At 38.8% G+C, this 14,212-nt stretch overlaps 1 protein-coding gene across 1 annotated transcript in view; it reads left to right on the forward strand.

Moving 5' to 3' along the window:
- The window catches only part of FBN2 (fibrillin 2), a 253,809-nt gene that overhangs the window by 176,025 nt on the left and 63,572 nt on the right, over nucleotides 1-14,212 (forward strand). The window contains exons 24-33 of the mRNA XM_059693719.1: nucleotides 2,452-2,679; nucleotides 3,194-3,319; nucleotides 5,528-5,656; nucleotides 6,438-6,563; nucleotides 8,974-9,099; nucleotides 9,510-9,632; nucleotides 9,788-9,913; nucleotides 10,359-10,484; nucleotides 11,225-11,347; nucleotides 14,046-14,168. Of these exons, the coding sequence (XP_059549702.1) occupies nucleotides 2,452-2,679; nucleotides 3,194-3,319; nucleotides 5,528-5,656; nucleotides 6,438-6,563; nucleotides 8,974-9,099; nucleotides 9,510-9,632; nucleotides 9,788-9,913; nucleotides 10,359-10,484; nucleotides 11,225-11,347; nucleotides 14,046-14,168 (1,356 nt within the window). The remainder of the gene's footprint in view (nucleotides 1-2,451; nucleotides 2,680-3,193; nucleotides 3,320-5,527; nucleotides 5,657-6,437; nucleotides 6,564-8,973; nucleotides 9,100-9,509; nucleotides 9,633-9,787; nucleotides 9,914-10,358; nucleotides 10,485-11,224; nucleotides 11,348-14,045; nucleotides 14,169-14,212) is intronic.

Genomic DNA, 14,212 nt, shown 5'->3' on the forward strand with positions numbered 1-14,212 from the left:
TGTATCTAAACAATCTTTTATTTACTTAACGGATTTTTCCAATATGCAATGGAAAAGTAAGTTTTAAAAATAACCTTATATGGGTTTGTATTTTAATTTTAAGTTTATAGACAAAGCCTGAGCAATGGTAATGTTATACTCAAAGATCCTTAAGGCATTTATGTATACATCAGTGATTTTTAAAATTAGTGGTAAGAAAAAAATGTTTGCAATATTATACAGTTTAGTTATTATAATTAACACAGATTTTAAGTTAATTTTTATGACATTTAAATATAAGGTACGACTGTAAAATCATATGGAAATGTTTAGAAATTATAATATTCAAAGTCTGTATAAAGAAAAATTCTTTTCAGATTTTTATGCTTAAATTATTTACAAAGTTTAGAAAAAAGTTAAGTGTCTCTTGAAGATGACAGAGTGCCAGTATGCTAAGTGACTAATGAAATCAAGTTGCCTTCAGTAACCAAAGGATACTGTTTATGAAGATATATCATGGATTGTGAATCATCACTAAGCAGAATTAATTCCCAATAACATCCCTCAAAATTAAACCTTCTGTAATATTCTAAAATGATATGTTGAGTTTTTTATCTCTGTACTTTGGTTAAATGTTTTTTTCATTACTTGAATTATGCTACATTAATTGCTTGTAGCTGGAGATGTGAGAAAGTTTCGAGAAGAGATTGACATATGAAAATGTAAAATTTTCTGAGAATAAAAATAGAGGTAAACTGCTTTGATAGAATTTATCTAAATCAGGGGTCCCAAACCGCAACACTTTGAGGGGACAGGCAGGTAATATAAATGAGTGAGGTGGTAATAAGGAGTGGTGGGGATTGCAGCAAACTGTAGAGTACATAAACCATCCAGACGCTTCCAAATTTATATTTTAGTTTCTGTGCAAGCCAATCAAAACATTCACAGACCCTATGTGGCAAGTGTGCTGACAGTGTTTTGATTCCTGATGTAAAATACTGATATGAATCTGCATAGTAAAGACACCAGATTACTCTGCCAGGCTATCATAACTTTTTACATCCTTAGTTCAAATGCTTTGTTAAAAAAAAGAAAAAGAGAGAGATTAATTCCAGAATAGCTTCTTGAGCAAATTACCTCAATTACATCAGAAACAATTTGACTCAAGCCAGAGTTCTCAGGCTACCTGTACTTAAATAAAACTGTCACATCTTGTTAAGATCCTTACTGCCCTAGTGACAGAATAGGATAAAGTTGGCTATAAGTGAGACCAGTCCCTGAGTGTCTTGTGGTAAGGAGACTCATTGGATTACTGTTACATCTCACACTGATGGAGAATGTGGCTTTTGGTTGTTGTTAATGCAGCTATCTAGGGCAAAATCACCTACTGTGAATATCTATATTCAGTCTCCCAAATCAAAATAAAAATTTACCACTGTTATTTTTTCTTTAAAAATAGGACTTCTTAATTATAATACTTGGAAATGTATGTAATACTAGGCTAAAGGAAGTAGCTAGAGTTGATATTACTTCTGGTTGAGAACTTGAAAGAATCAGTATTGACAGTAAAATAGAAAACACATTTATTTGTTTGTGTTTACATTTCCATTAGGGATCTCTTTTCCTCTGTTAAACAGTTTTCAGGTTGAGGAAAGGATTTAATATCTTAAATAATCTTAGCAAGTAAAACATGTTATTTGGTTAAGGAAAGCCTTTTCTGAACTCATTATCCATATTTGCAATTTAACAGCCAAGTGTTTGACTGTAGTTTGACCAACAACTCTACTGGCTAACAGATAAATGTGTTATCTATAGATTATGCTAATTTACCCTATTTTGTGACTGTTGATTGATCTTCTGAGGTCCTAGCTAGCATGCGGAGACTTTAGTATGCTTTGAAGTTGAAGGGAAAATGGGGCATTTAAACAAATAATTTGGCCCCTTATTAGAGCAGATTTACATAACCTAGGGCAAAAACCATGGTGAAAAGATAAGTTTGGCAGGAAAAAAACTTTAAGTGCAATAATAGTTTTTCTTTATAAAGGTATTTTAATCCTTGTATCAATTGGCCAGTAGATTCAAGTTGATCATTACTGTTTATAACTAGGATGCAACAGGACTGCTCACAAGCCACTCACAAGAAGAATCTGTCACTGAAATTATTCATTCTTTCTGAAGTGAGCAATACAAGAAGGGGGTCATAGGTGATGATATGGAAGAGCCTTGTCACAAGGGAACCTTTTCTCCTGAAGGTGGCTTGTGAGAATTAAGTAATACTGAAGGAGAACCCACCTTACTCTCATTAGATGACTGTCATTATGGACTCCATTCCAGGAGGTGCTGGGCTTGTGGTTCTCACCTACTGCTGAGTCTCCAGGGCCTGGCTTCATGCCAGGCACCGAGCAGAAGTTCGGTATCTGAATGTTCAGTGTTACAACTTCATCTCAAACTGCAATTTCACCCTCCGCATAGACATCCGCATGGAGCAGTGCTACTTGAAGTGGGATGAAGATGAATGCGTCCATCCTGTTCCCGGGAAGTTCCGCATGGATGCCTGCTGCTGTGCCGTGGGGGCAGCTTGGGGCACCGAGTGTGAGGAATGCCCCAAACCTGGCACCAAGGAGTACGACACCCTGTGCCCCAGGGGTCCTGGCTTTGCTAACAGAGGGGATGTCCTTACTGGAAGGCCATTTTACAAAGGTAACTGAGTGGCACATCATTCCCCTACACTGACACTCACCCTCCACATTCTCTGAGATTTGGTTTTGCTTCAGACATTTGATTTCCCACTTTATTTTCTTTGTTAGGCATAATTTGTGGCCAACCTTATATCCCAGGTGTGAAAATCACCTATATAAGATGATATGGAAGTAAAGATACAAAACAGTCTGCTAATCTCGCTTTCCTACTATCACTCTACTGTAACTCTGCTTTCCTTAGCACCGCCCAACTAGATGCAGCCCCAATGTAGCGAAAACTTCTCTAGATCCCTGAACTTTACAAAACAAACGAGCAGAAATAAAGGCATCAAAATTCTTCATGAAGAACACAGAATCTTTTTCACAGTTGAAACTTTTTGTGTGGCATCAATGTGATCATTGACATTTTTGACTTGGATACTTTCTTTTCCATCATAATAGATTTTAAGCTGAAAATGATAGGCCTACTCTTTTATATCAACCAACTCTTCAGTCTGGCTTTACTCTGCTTTTAGATATCAATGAATGCAAAGCTTTTCCTGGAATGTGCACCTATGGAAAGTGCAGAAATACAATTGGAAGTTTCAAGTGCCGTTGCAATAATGGCTTTGCTCTAGACATGGAGGAAAGAAACTGCACAGGTAAGACCGCTCCTTGTATTTGGTAAGCCCTGGCTCTCTTCCTTTTGCTGTTTGAAAGCACTGCCATCAAAAGCCCATCCTCTCCCTAGTTGGTTTGGCTCCATGGATAGAACCTTGGCCTGTGGACTGAAGGGTCCCGGGTTCGATTCTGGTCAAGGGCACAGGCCCAGGTTGCGGACTCGATCCCAGTAGGGGGCATGCAGGAGGCAGCCAATCAATGATTCTCATCATTGATGTTTCTGTCTCTCCCTCTCTCTGAAATCAATAAAATATATATATATATATATATATATATATATATATATATATATATATATATATATATATTTTAAAAGCCCATCCTCTTGTTGAGAACATGTACAATTTTCCATTTTTCTGTTTCCTTTTTCCTACTCTTAAACCACTTCTCCAAACCTGTGAGAGTGCTGCAAAATAGAATGAAAATGCTCTTTTATCTACAGAACAACATAAAAACATGTTTTTCTGCCTTAGCCTGTTTGCTCAGTGGTTAAAGCGTAGGCCACGGACTGAAGAGTCTCAGGCTCCATTCTGAAGGGCACATACCTTGGTTGCAGGCTTGATCCCTGGCCCCGTTTGGGGCATGTGCAAGAGGCAACCAGTCAATGTGTTTCTCTCACATCGATGTTTTTCTCTCTTTGTCTCTCCCTCTCCCTTCCACTCTTCCTAAAAAGCAGTGGGAAAAAATATCCTTGGGTAAGGATTAACAAATATACATATTTGTTATATACATATGTCATATATGTATATATATATAATTTTCAGTGTATATGAGTACTAGAAAACATAGCCATTAAATCAACAGTTGTCCACACTTGATATAGTATCCTATTAAAAATGGTGAAGTTTAAAATAGAGAACTTGTAACATGTTTTCCTCATCTGTGCATGTTCTCCTCGACCTCTGGCTAGATCCCCTCCTGGCTTTTCTTCTCTTAGTTTCCATGGTACTTTCCTATTTCAGTTGCCCTTCTTTGACAATGATGTTTCTTCTCTAATCTTCACAGATTCTTCTTGACTTTGGCATTTTTCATTCCTTAAGTATTTTCCACAGTCCTTTGCTCTCTTAGCATTCTACCTCTCAGAATGGCATCTACCTTAATGACTTCATGGGTGGCCTCTGTTGAGATGACTCCTAGGAGCTATCTCTTGCCCTGTACTCCTCCAACATTTCTGACTTCCATCTGGACAGTTCCTCTTTGCTGTCATCTCCCTTTATCCCAGCCCCCCTTCATCTGCCTAGGGACTTCCTTCTATGTATTAATAGCTGGGAGAAAGCAGTGCGTGCATATGTTAGCGACTTATAAATCCTGCTATAGAGAAACTTAAAAATTGAAATTCAGCAAAATAAACAGATGCTGGCAAAGCATTTTTTCCCATTGTGACAATTTTTTTTTTAAAAAGTCATGTTTTCTTCATTATATTTTATAGACATGACTTCTCTATTGAAAAATCTTAGTTACAGGCATGGGAGGTTTCTCCAAGAATCCTGTTTTTTAGAACATAAATGCTGCTATTGAAGATTCTTAATTACTATAGTATATAAAAAGTAACAAACATTTTTTTAATTTATATTTTTAAAATTAGATCACATCTGAATGTGACATAAAAAACACACACACACAGAAATTAGGGCATATTCCAAGGCCCTGCCAAATATGAGTGCTCTCTGGCTTAGAGTTAGTTGGCTACATCTGCCTCCGAGGCTGTCCCTCTGTGGTTGGTCACTCTGCTCAGAGGCAGCAGCCCGCTGTTCTGACACCAGAGTGGACATGGGTTAGTGTCGCAGAACCAGCATGGTCTTTGCATCGTGCGCGAGATTTTCCTCCTGTGTCCACTGCTTCCTCATTTGCCATCTGCCTAGTTTGGCTCCTCCTGCAAGTTGCTTGGTTTATCCATCTGTTACCATTTCAAAGCCACAGAAAGAAATCCCCAATTCCGGAATTCTTAAAGGCAAAAGGCCCCACCTGCCCATTGGCCATGACAGTTTTGGCAGTTGGGGAAAGGAATGTGCCCAAGGCCTGATCCCCTCTAGCTGATCTGCTGAAAATGCATCCTCAAACCACAAGCCACTGACTTCCCCAACATTTCCAGTATGCTTCACCTTCACTTGGAAGGCCAAATCTCTCTCATCTCTAACACCTTCTCATCTCATTCTATTTTTTTATTTCTCTTAAACCCTATGAATTAGACATCGACGAGTGCAGGATCTCCCCTGATCTCTGTGGAAGTGGGATCTGTGTCAACACGCCAGGCAGCTTTGAGTGTGAGTGCTTCGAAGGCTACGAAAGTGGGTTCATGATGATGAAGAACTGCATGGGTAAGCGGCTTGAGCTCTTCCTCTCCAGACTTGAAACCAATCGAGCCCAGACTCTGGCTCGACCATGGCTTGTCTCAGAGCTGTTGACAGCTTGCTTGGCAAGGAGTTGTGGTGTGAGAGAACACCCTCACATGTCAGACAGGAAGTCTGCTCCCAGATGGCTCTTGGGGAGCCCCAACCTCTTGGCACCTTAATGGCAGTGAGATACTGAGGCTGGGTTCTGTTTATTCATAGAATCTAAAACCTACACAGACTACCCAGGAAGGATTCATTTAAAATGTATGACATTGTGTGGTGATCCCAAAATTTAGATTCATGTGAATCTCATGATATTTTCCTTATTTGTGTGTTATTACAAACTCTTTGGTATTGCCCATGTGTTAGCCCACTCATTTTCAGCAGCCTATAGGACTCATTCATGCTGTGTAGATGTGCACAGTCTAAGATTTTTCTTTCACTTTGATTAGAGATATAGACAGCAATAAATGATATCTGGAGTTTAGAGTGATATAAAGTAAATATTGTTTATTTTTATCTTGTGTGAACCTGTTTATTTCATACAAGTAAATTCTCTGGGAGCTCACTGTCTTTAAGAGTAGAACTTTAACCATTTATCCACTGACAATAGAAAAGGTAAGGTGAGCATTATTCCATCTCCTATTCAGCCTATCTCTTCCACTGAGTCACACTTACCTTGCATAATGATTCTTTCTCCCATGCTGTATGCGTGAATGTTTTTTCCTCAGAGTTCTTTAATGGATCTCACATTTTTACCTTTCAGACATTGACGAATGTGAACGTAACCCTCTCCTTTGTAGGGGTGGCACCTGCGTGAACACTGAGGGCAGTTTTCAGTGTGACTGCCCACTGGGACACGAGCTATCCCCTTCCCGTGAGGACTGTGTGGGTGAGTTTGTCTCCTCAGCACATAAACCCACTCAGGTCAGCTAGTGAAGATGATAAAGATCAGTGGTTGATTCTAATAAACTTGATTCTGCCATGTGAAATCTAGCTGATTAAAAATGATAAATTCAGAGTCCCTACATTTGGATTAAGGCCATCTTTAGAGAATGCTTTGGGGACACACGCGAATGAGCCAGCATTGTCCTGGTAGGCTCTTTTTCATTACAAGTGCACCTGAAAGGATCCTGGGTGAGGGACTTTGTGTAAGGCCATGTCGTTCCCTCCTCCAGGTAGATGGGATGGGATAGCTGCTCCTCTTGGAAGGCCTGCTCCCTGATAGTTCACCAGTGCATATACCTGTGCAGTCACTCAGCAGTCTGCTTCTGTGCCCATGTCTGTCATCATAGGCCAGTGATGGTGAACCTATGACACGCGTGTCAGAGGTGACACACGAACTCATTTTTTTGGTTGATTTTTCTTTGTTAAATGGCATTTAAATATATAAAATAAATATAAGTCTTTGTTTTACTATGGTTGCAAATATCAAAAAATTTCTATATGTGACACGGCACCAGAGTTAAGTTAGGATTTTTCTTTTTTTTTTTTTAAATATATTTTATTGATTTTTCACAGAGAGGAAGGAGAGAGGGATAGAGAGTCAGAAACATTGATGAGAGAGAAACATCGATCAGCTGCCTCCTGCACACTCCCCATTGGGGACGTGCCCGCAACCAAGGCACATGCCCTTGACCAGAATCGAACCTGGGGCCCTTGAGTCCGCAGGCTGACGCTCTATCCACTGAGTCAAACCGGTCAGGGCAAGTTAGGGTTTTTCAAAATGCTGACATGCCGAGCTCAAAAGGTTCGCCATCACTGTCCTAGGCTCTACTAGCACATGTGAGAACATGTGAGCTCCCCTTACTCCCTCTTCTCACAGAAATACCAGGTCTCTTCCTTGTCCCTGAGCTCAGTAGGGATGTCAGGGGCCACAGGAGAAGACCAGCTGTTGGTCTCGGAGCATTCCCACCTACTGCTTTTCATAAATATACGAAGGCCTCTGTGCTTACTATATTCTTATATACTGGCTTTAAAACTTGGATTTAGCCAAGAAACATTTTCTTCACAGACATTTTTCTTAAAAGTATAAACAAATAAGACAGTGTAAGATAGAGCAGATCACACACAAACATAATTTAAGCACATCTTAGTATATTTATTTATAAACTCTATTTATAGTGAGATCCTAATATATTAGATGAATCTTAAATCACAGACTAAACAGACACTTTTTAAAGGTAAATTTAAAAGCTTTAAACATTTTTATTTCATTTTAATAGTGGTACAAATAGTGTTTTTACACAAATAATTACAAAATATTTATTCATGGTTGTCAAACAGTGACTCAGAGGTCAGTTTCTAAGGTCAGCTTATTTTGTTGATTGGTTTTTATGGATCTTAGAACTGAAAAAAAATGTACCTTTCAAAGGTATAATATACAATATAAGGTACATATTTTTGCATATAGAATAAAACATATAATGATCATAGACATACATTTGTATGTCACATAGTCGTCTTACTAATTTTGAGAATTGAGGATGAATTTCTTGCTATATCCAGTTATATTGTCATTGTTTTCACCTTATATTGTGTCTGCCAGCGAGTTTGTCTGATGAAAAATGTCAGTACCTTTTTCTTGCTGTTCTCTTATGACTTCATCGTTACTACTAGCTTATTTCATAGATCTTTGCAGGAGTTTTTTTTAAGGCACTTGTTAATCTTATAAGGGTTAGTTAATTTTAAAATAGGCGGCATAATATGTAGGTCCACCTTTCTAGGCACACTGAACGCACAACTCAGTGAAAACAGATGAACAGGTGAGGGCCCTGTAGGCAGCCCCTCTGTTCTGCAGAACCAGATGTCTTCCCTCAGGAGACATCAACACTTGACCATCTGAAAGGACCAGCTGAGCGTGCCAATGTAAACCCATCTATTCAACGTGAGCAAGCTTCATTTCCGGCATGTGCTACATGTGTGTGGTCTAATGTGGTCGTCACTAGCCACATGTGGCTATTTAAGTTTAATTAAAATTAAATAACAGTAAAAAGTCAATTCCTGACTCAGACTATCCATGTTTCAAGTGCTCAGTAGGAGCTACATATTGGACAGCCCAGATGTGGAACAGTTCTATCACTGTAGAAAGTTCTACTGGACAGCACTGTTGTGGGTAGAAATAAGAAATATAGAATCCAAAATTTTCTTAATATTCCAGATAGTGCCCAGGGAGATTATTTTACTTCCCTCTGAAGTACACAAAGCCCTTTGCAGACCATGGCTCCAGTGCAGCATGTTCTTGATAGTTTGTGTGATGTTTTTAATTGTGTAAAACTTTAATTCTGTGTTTCTTTTTATAGATATTAATGAATGCTCCCTGAGTGATAATCTCTGTAGAAATGGAAAATGTGTGAACATGATAGGAACTTACCAGTGCTCTTGCAATCCTGGATACCAGGCCACACCTGACCGGCAGGGCTGTACAGGTGAGACTAGGCCAGGGGGGTCTGGAACCTGTATTTTTCAGATCAGCCTAGGACAGCTGCTGGCACTAACTCTATAATGAAGTCAATGGGAGTTATTTGTCCTAAAAATGAATCTAAGATGCCATGGTTTGGTGGTTTTGCAGAGGAATCTCTGGTTTTATCATAAAAAACTCCCTAAACTCCATAGTTATTATGCTTTTGAGCTCTTTATTCTTAGGTTACTGGAGCTAAATGTCAAATGGAATGCTGTCTAAAAAGCAGTAAAAAAAACTAAGATTAATGGTATGATGCTAAAGCAACATGAATAATGGGAAGAAAAATTCAAAACTATTTAAGTTTCAAATGAAGAAAAGCTATTTATTTTTAAGGAAGTAGCCCTGACAAGCAATGTGGTGGCAATGTTTTCACAGATATTGACGAGTGCATGATAATGAACGGAGGCTGCGACACCCAGTGCACCAATTCAGAAGGAAGCTACGAATGCAGCTGCAGTGAGGGTTATGCCCTGATGCCTGATGGGAGATCATGCGCAGGTACAGAAAAGAAAACACACACACTTTGTGCGTTTAATTAATTTTATCTTACACATCTGGCTCCAGATAATTTGAGTGGAACTGGATGGGGAAAAATATCTGTGCTTACTCAAAGCCATCCTTTCTTTCATTTGATGTTAATTTTGTATCATCAGATATTGATGAATGTGAAAACAATCCTGATATTTGTGATGGTGGCCAGTGTACCAACATTCCTGGAGAGTATCGCTGTCTGTGTTATGATGGCTTCATGGCTTCAATGGACATGAAAACATGCATCGGTGGGTACCATAAAAGTGGATAAATATTTATATATATATATATATATATATATATATATATATATATATATATGTATATATATATATACATATACACACACACACACACACATATATATATATATATATATATATATATATACATACACACATCCAAATTTAGGCACATTTATGCACGTACACACTTATAAACATAAGAAGAGGCTTTTTCAGTTATTTTAAAAATTCAAACAATTTTATTAAAAGATGTAAAAGCTGAAATGGAGAATTTATTTGGAAAAAATCCTTAACTACATTATATTTATCTGAAACACTATCTTGCAAATAGATTATATTTTTAAATTTTATTTGTGTATTTTAACATTATACTATTCAGTTAAAAGATTGCTTTAGAACTCCTGAGATGAACAAGTATTAACCAAGATATTGAAAATACATTTTCTAGATGTGAATGAGTGTGACTTAAATTCAAACATCTGCATGTTTGGAGAGTGTGAGAATACCAAGGGATCCTTCATTTGCCACTGTCAGCTGGGTTATTCAGTGAAGAAGGGGACCACAGGATGCACAGGTAAGTCTCAAGCTTGTATCCTCCATGTTTTGGCTTCTTATGTTTCAGAGGCCAACCTTTGACATCATCTGCTCACCAGCATCCGTTAGGCTGTTACCCACACCAGGCTGTGACTGTATGTGTGATGAGGAGCTGACACAGAGCATGTGTGAGGTGTTTGGCTCTTCTTTGTGGTGGCACACCGTTCAGCTACTCCCCACCGCAGAGTTGGCTGTGGGCCCACAGGTGGAGTCGAGAGTGGGTGTGGAGTCTGGGCCCTGTGGCTCTGATGTGTTTCTGGTGGCTCCTGCGGCAGCGTCCACTTTCCTAGGAGGACTGCTGCCCAACTAGGAGACATGCGTAAGGAAGAAAAACAGTCTCTTTTTGGAAATAAGATTTCTCTTGTCATCTATAGTTCTACATGGAATTTTGTCTATAGTTCTACATGGAATTTTGTCTGGGCCCGGGAAGGGGAAGGGTTGCTGGTGTGGGTAGGGGCTGGTACACACATCTGTCAGGACAAGAGCTGCTGCATCACCACTGGAAAAGGGCTGGCAGTTTCTTCTAGGGAAGGGCTTACTTGATTTGGATCATGACGTTTCAAATCTTGTTGGACTCTATGAAAAATAAAAATGTTAATGTTTTCTTTATACAGTTTTAGGTACCTCCACATTCTAAAATTTCATCTGCACAGAAATATAGTGGGAAGTAGAACTAATTAGCTTGTATTTTATCTTCTTCATATTAACTATGTTTCTCAGATGTGGATGAGTGTGAAATTGGTGCCCACAACTGTGACATGCATGCCTCATGTCTAAACGTCCCAGGAAGCTTCAAATGTAGCTGCAGAGAAGGCTGGATTGGAAATGGCATCAAATGTATTGGTGAGTTTGCAAATGTAACTAACCTTGGCTAAGACCAAATTCTTAGAGGCTCTCTTTACATAGTTGTTAACCCGCATATTTGAAGAGGAGCATGCTCTTTTATTTATTCTCTTGAAAACCAAAGGCCATCTTTAGTTGCAAGATAGTTCTTGTCTAAGAGTTTCCTTTAACAATAGTATAAATGATCAAATTACAACAGTATGCCTTGGCATCTGTTTTTCAGTGTGTAGTTCAGTAAAAATTATTTGATGTGTAGCCAAAAATTCAAACAGCTGTATGATGAAAATGACTAATATATTTCCCCAATCTTTTCATAATCAGTAAGATTTAAAACTTGTTGAAATAAATGAAGGGAATGAAAAGGTGTTTTCAGATAACCTAATTCTGCAGCAAGTAGTCCATACCAGCCTCCTAGTAAAAAATAGAATTTTTCTTCCAGAGAAATATTAATGTTTTGCTGGATTGCAAGGGGTCTGATTTAAAGAAAGGAGAATGGGGAAACAGTTGACATATTCCAAGTGTTATAGATCTTTAGCCAAAGATTAATAAGTGTTTGTAACTGTGAGGCAGAAGACTGGATTTTCCCCTTGGTGTCATGCACAGTGCTGCTTACTGTGCTCAGTGTTTTACATGCCTTAACAATAAAACATTTTCCAAATGGTAAGACTTATGCAAGTCTATTTAAAGTAGAAAATTAAGCAAGCTAAACTGACCTCCCCATGATTGCCCATTAAAATCTTATAAGCCTGCAGTAAGCATTAAAGAATAGCCTTAAAATCTCTTATCAATAATATATTAATTTAAATATGCATTTTCATCCATTTAATTGTTTTATACTTTTCAAATTTTTATGAGCTGACTATAGAATTTAAATTATCATAGTTTCCAAGTAACTTTGCTAAGGAATGTTCTATGATGGCTTCAAGTCTAGTCCACTAGCTGCCCACTCCTAGTCCAGCCATCTCTATCGTTAATCTCACAACTTTTCAGCCATATCCCACTTCCCATTTGTCTAGTCCCACTTGACTCCTCTTTTTCTCTCTTTTAGCCTCCCTTTTGTGTGCTTCTTGTCCCCTATCACTCTGGCAAGCTATTGCAAAATAGCCTTCCTCCACTACCAAAGATTCTGCTGTGCCCAGGCTTCTCTAATACAAAATATCCTCCAGATTCCTCACTCCTTTCCATCTCCATTCCCCTGCCCTGGTCTCAACCATTCTCAGCATCCTCTCTGTTCCTCCTACTAATCCACTCTTCATATAGCAGCCAGACAAATGTTTTCTTTATTTTTATTTTTTCATTAATCCTCACCCAAGGATATTTTTACATTGATTTTACATAGAGTAGGAGGAAGGGAAGGAGGGAGAGGTGGGGGGAGGGAAGGAGAGAGGGAGGGAGAGAAAGAGTGGGAAAGAGACATTGATTGGTTGCCCCTGAACACGCCCGGACCAGGCATTAAACCTGAAAGCCTTCCATGCCTGGGCCAACACTCTAACCACTGAGAAACACCAGTCAGGGCACCAGACAAATCTTTTAAATCATGATGTCTTCACAACTGTCATTTTAATCTATTGAATTTAGGATAAAATCTGGCTTCCTTCCATGGTTTATAAGACCCTATAGCATCTTTCCACTATCTCTCCAGTTTCTTCTTCCATCACCCTCTTCCCCTGCACTATGCTTTGTCACCTGACCTCCTTTAGTTTGTCACACCAAGCTCTTTTCCTACTCAGTGTCTTTATATGTGCTGTTCCCTCTGTAAGCAACACCCTTCCCTACTTCTGTTCAGCAGGCTTTTATTCATCATTTACGTGTGTAGTTAACTAAAAATTACTTTCTTATTAGAACTTTCCTTGTTCCTGTACTCCAAATTAGATGCCCTCTTTAGTCTTTCATAGCACTTTGTAACATTTCTTCCTAGTACATATAACAATATTTAATTTCGTTTTCTGTGTTTAAATCTTTCCCACAAGACAGTGGGCTTCATGTGGTCAAGAATCACAAGTGTCCTCATCTATACAATGAACTTTTAAAATCTGCTAATTTTCCCTGCTCTGAAATTCAGTAATATCTTAGAAATTGACCATTTTTGTCTTGATTATGAAACCAGTGACAAAATCCACTCTGAGTAGAAGCCAGAATGGAATATGGCCCTAGGGTTTTTTTGTGTGTGGTTTTGGGGTTTTTTGTTTGTTTGTTTGGTTGTTGTTGTTGTTTTTTAAACATATTTTATTGATTTTTTTACAGAGAGGACGGGAGAGAGATAGAGAGTTAGAAACATCGATGAGAGAGAAACATCGATCAGCTGCCTCCTGCACATCTCCTACTGGGGATGTGCCCGCAACCCACATACATGCCCTTCACTGGAATCGAACCTGGGACCTTTCAGTCTGCAGGCCGACGCTCTATCCACTGAGCCAAACCGGTTTCGGCTGTTTGTTCTTTTGTCATTAAAGAGCTAGTTTATAAGATACCTTACAAAATGCTTGAATTTGTACTTTTGGCCCCTGTTCATGGCATGAGCATTTTAGATTGTGAGTCTGACATCTTAGAGAATTAGAATTGTAACTTTAGAGATAAACTAAAACACATTCTGTTTGGCCAGTTTACATTTAAATTGAGACAAATGAAAACCTTTCTGAATGTTTCAATGTTCTATTTTTGTTTCTGAACTTTTTTGCTATGTTTTCTTGGCATGAAGATCTGGACGAATGTTCTAATGGAACCCACCAGTGCAGCATCAACGCTCAGTGTGTGAATACCCCAGGCTCCTACCGATGTGCCTGCTCTGAAGGGTTCACTGGAGATGGCTTTACCTGCTCAGGTAGGTGAGAGTCCTGCTGTGCATTCTGGCATGACTTTCTGAAA

The sequence above is a fragment of the Myotis daubentonii genome, chromosome 4 (genome assembly GCF_963259705.1).
Source record: "Myotis daubentonii chromosome 4, mMyoDau2.1, whole genome shotgun sequence".
Taxonomy (NCBI): Eukaryota; Metazoa; Chordata; class Mammalia; order Chiroptera; family Vespertilionidae; genus Myotis; species Myotis daubentonii.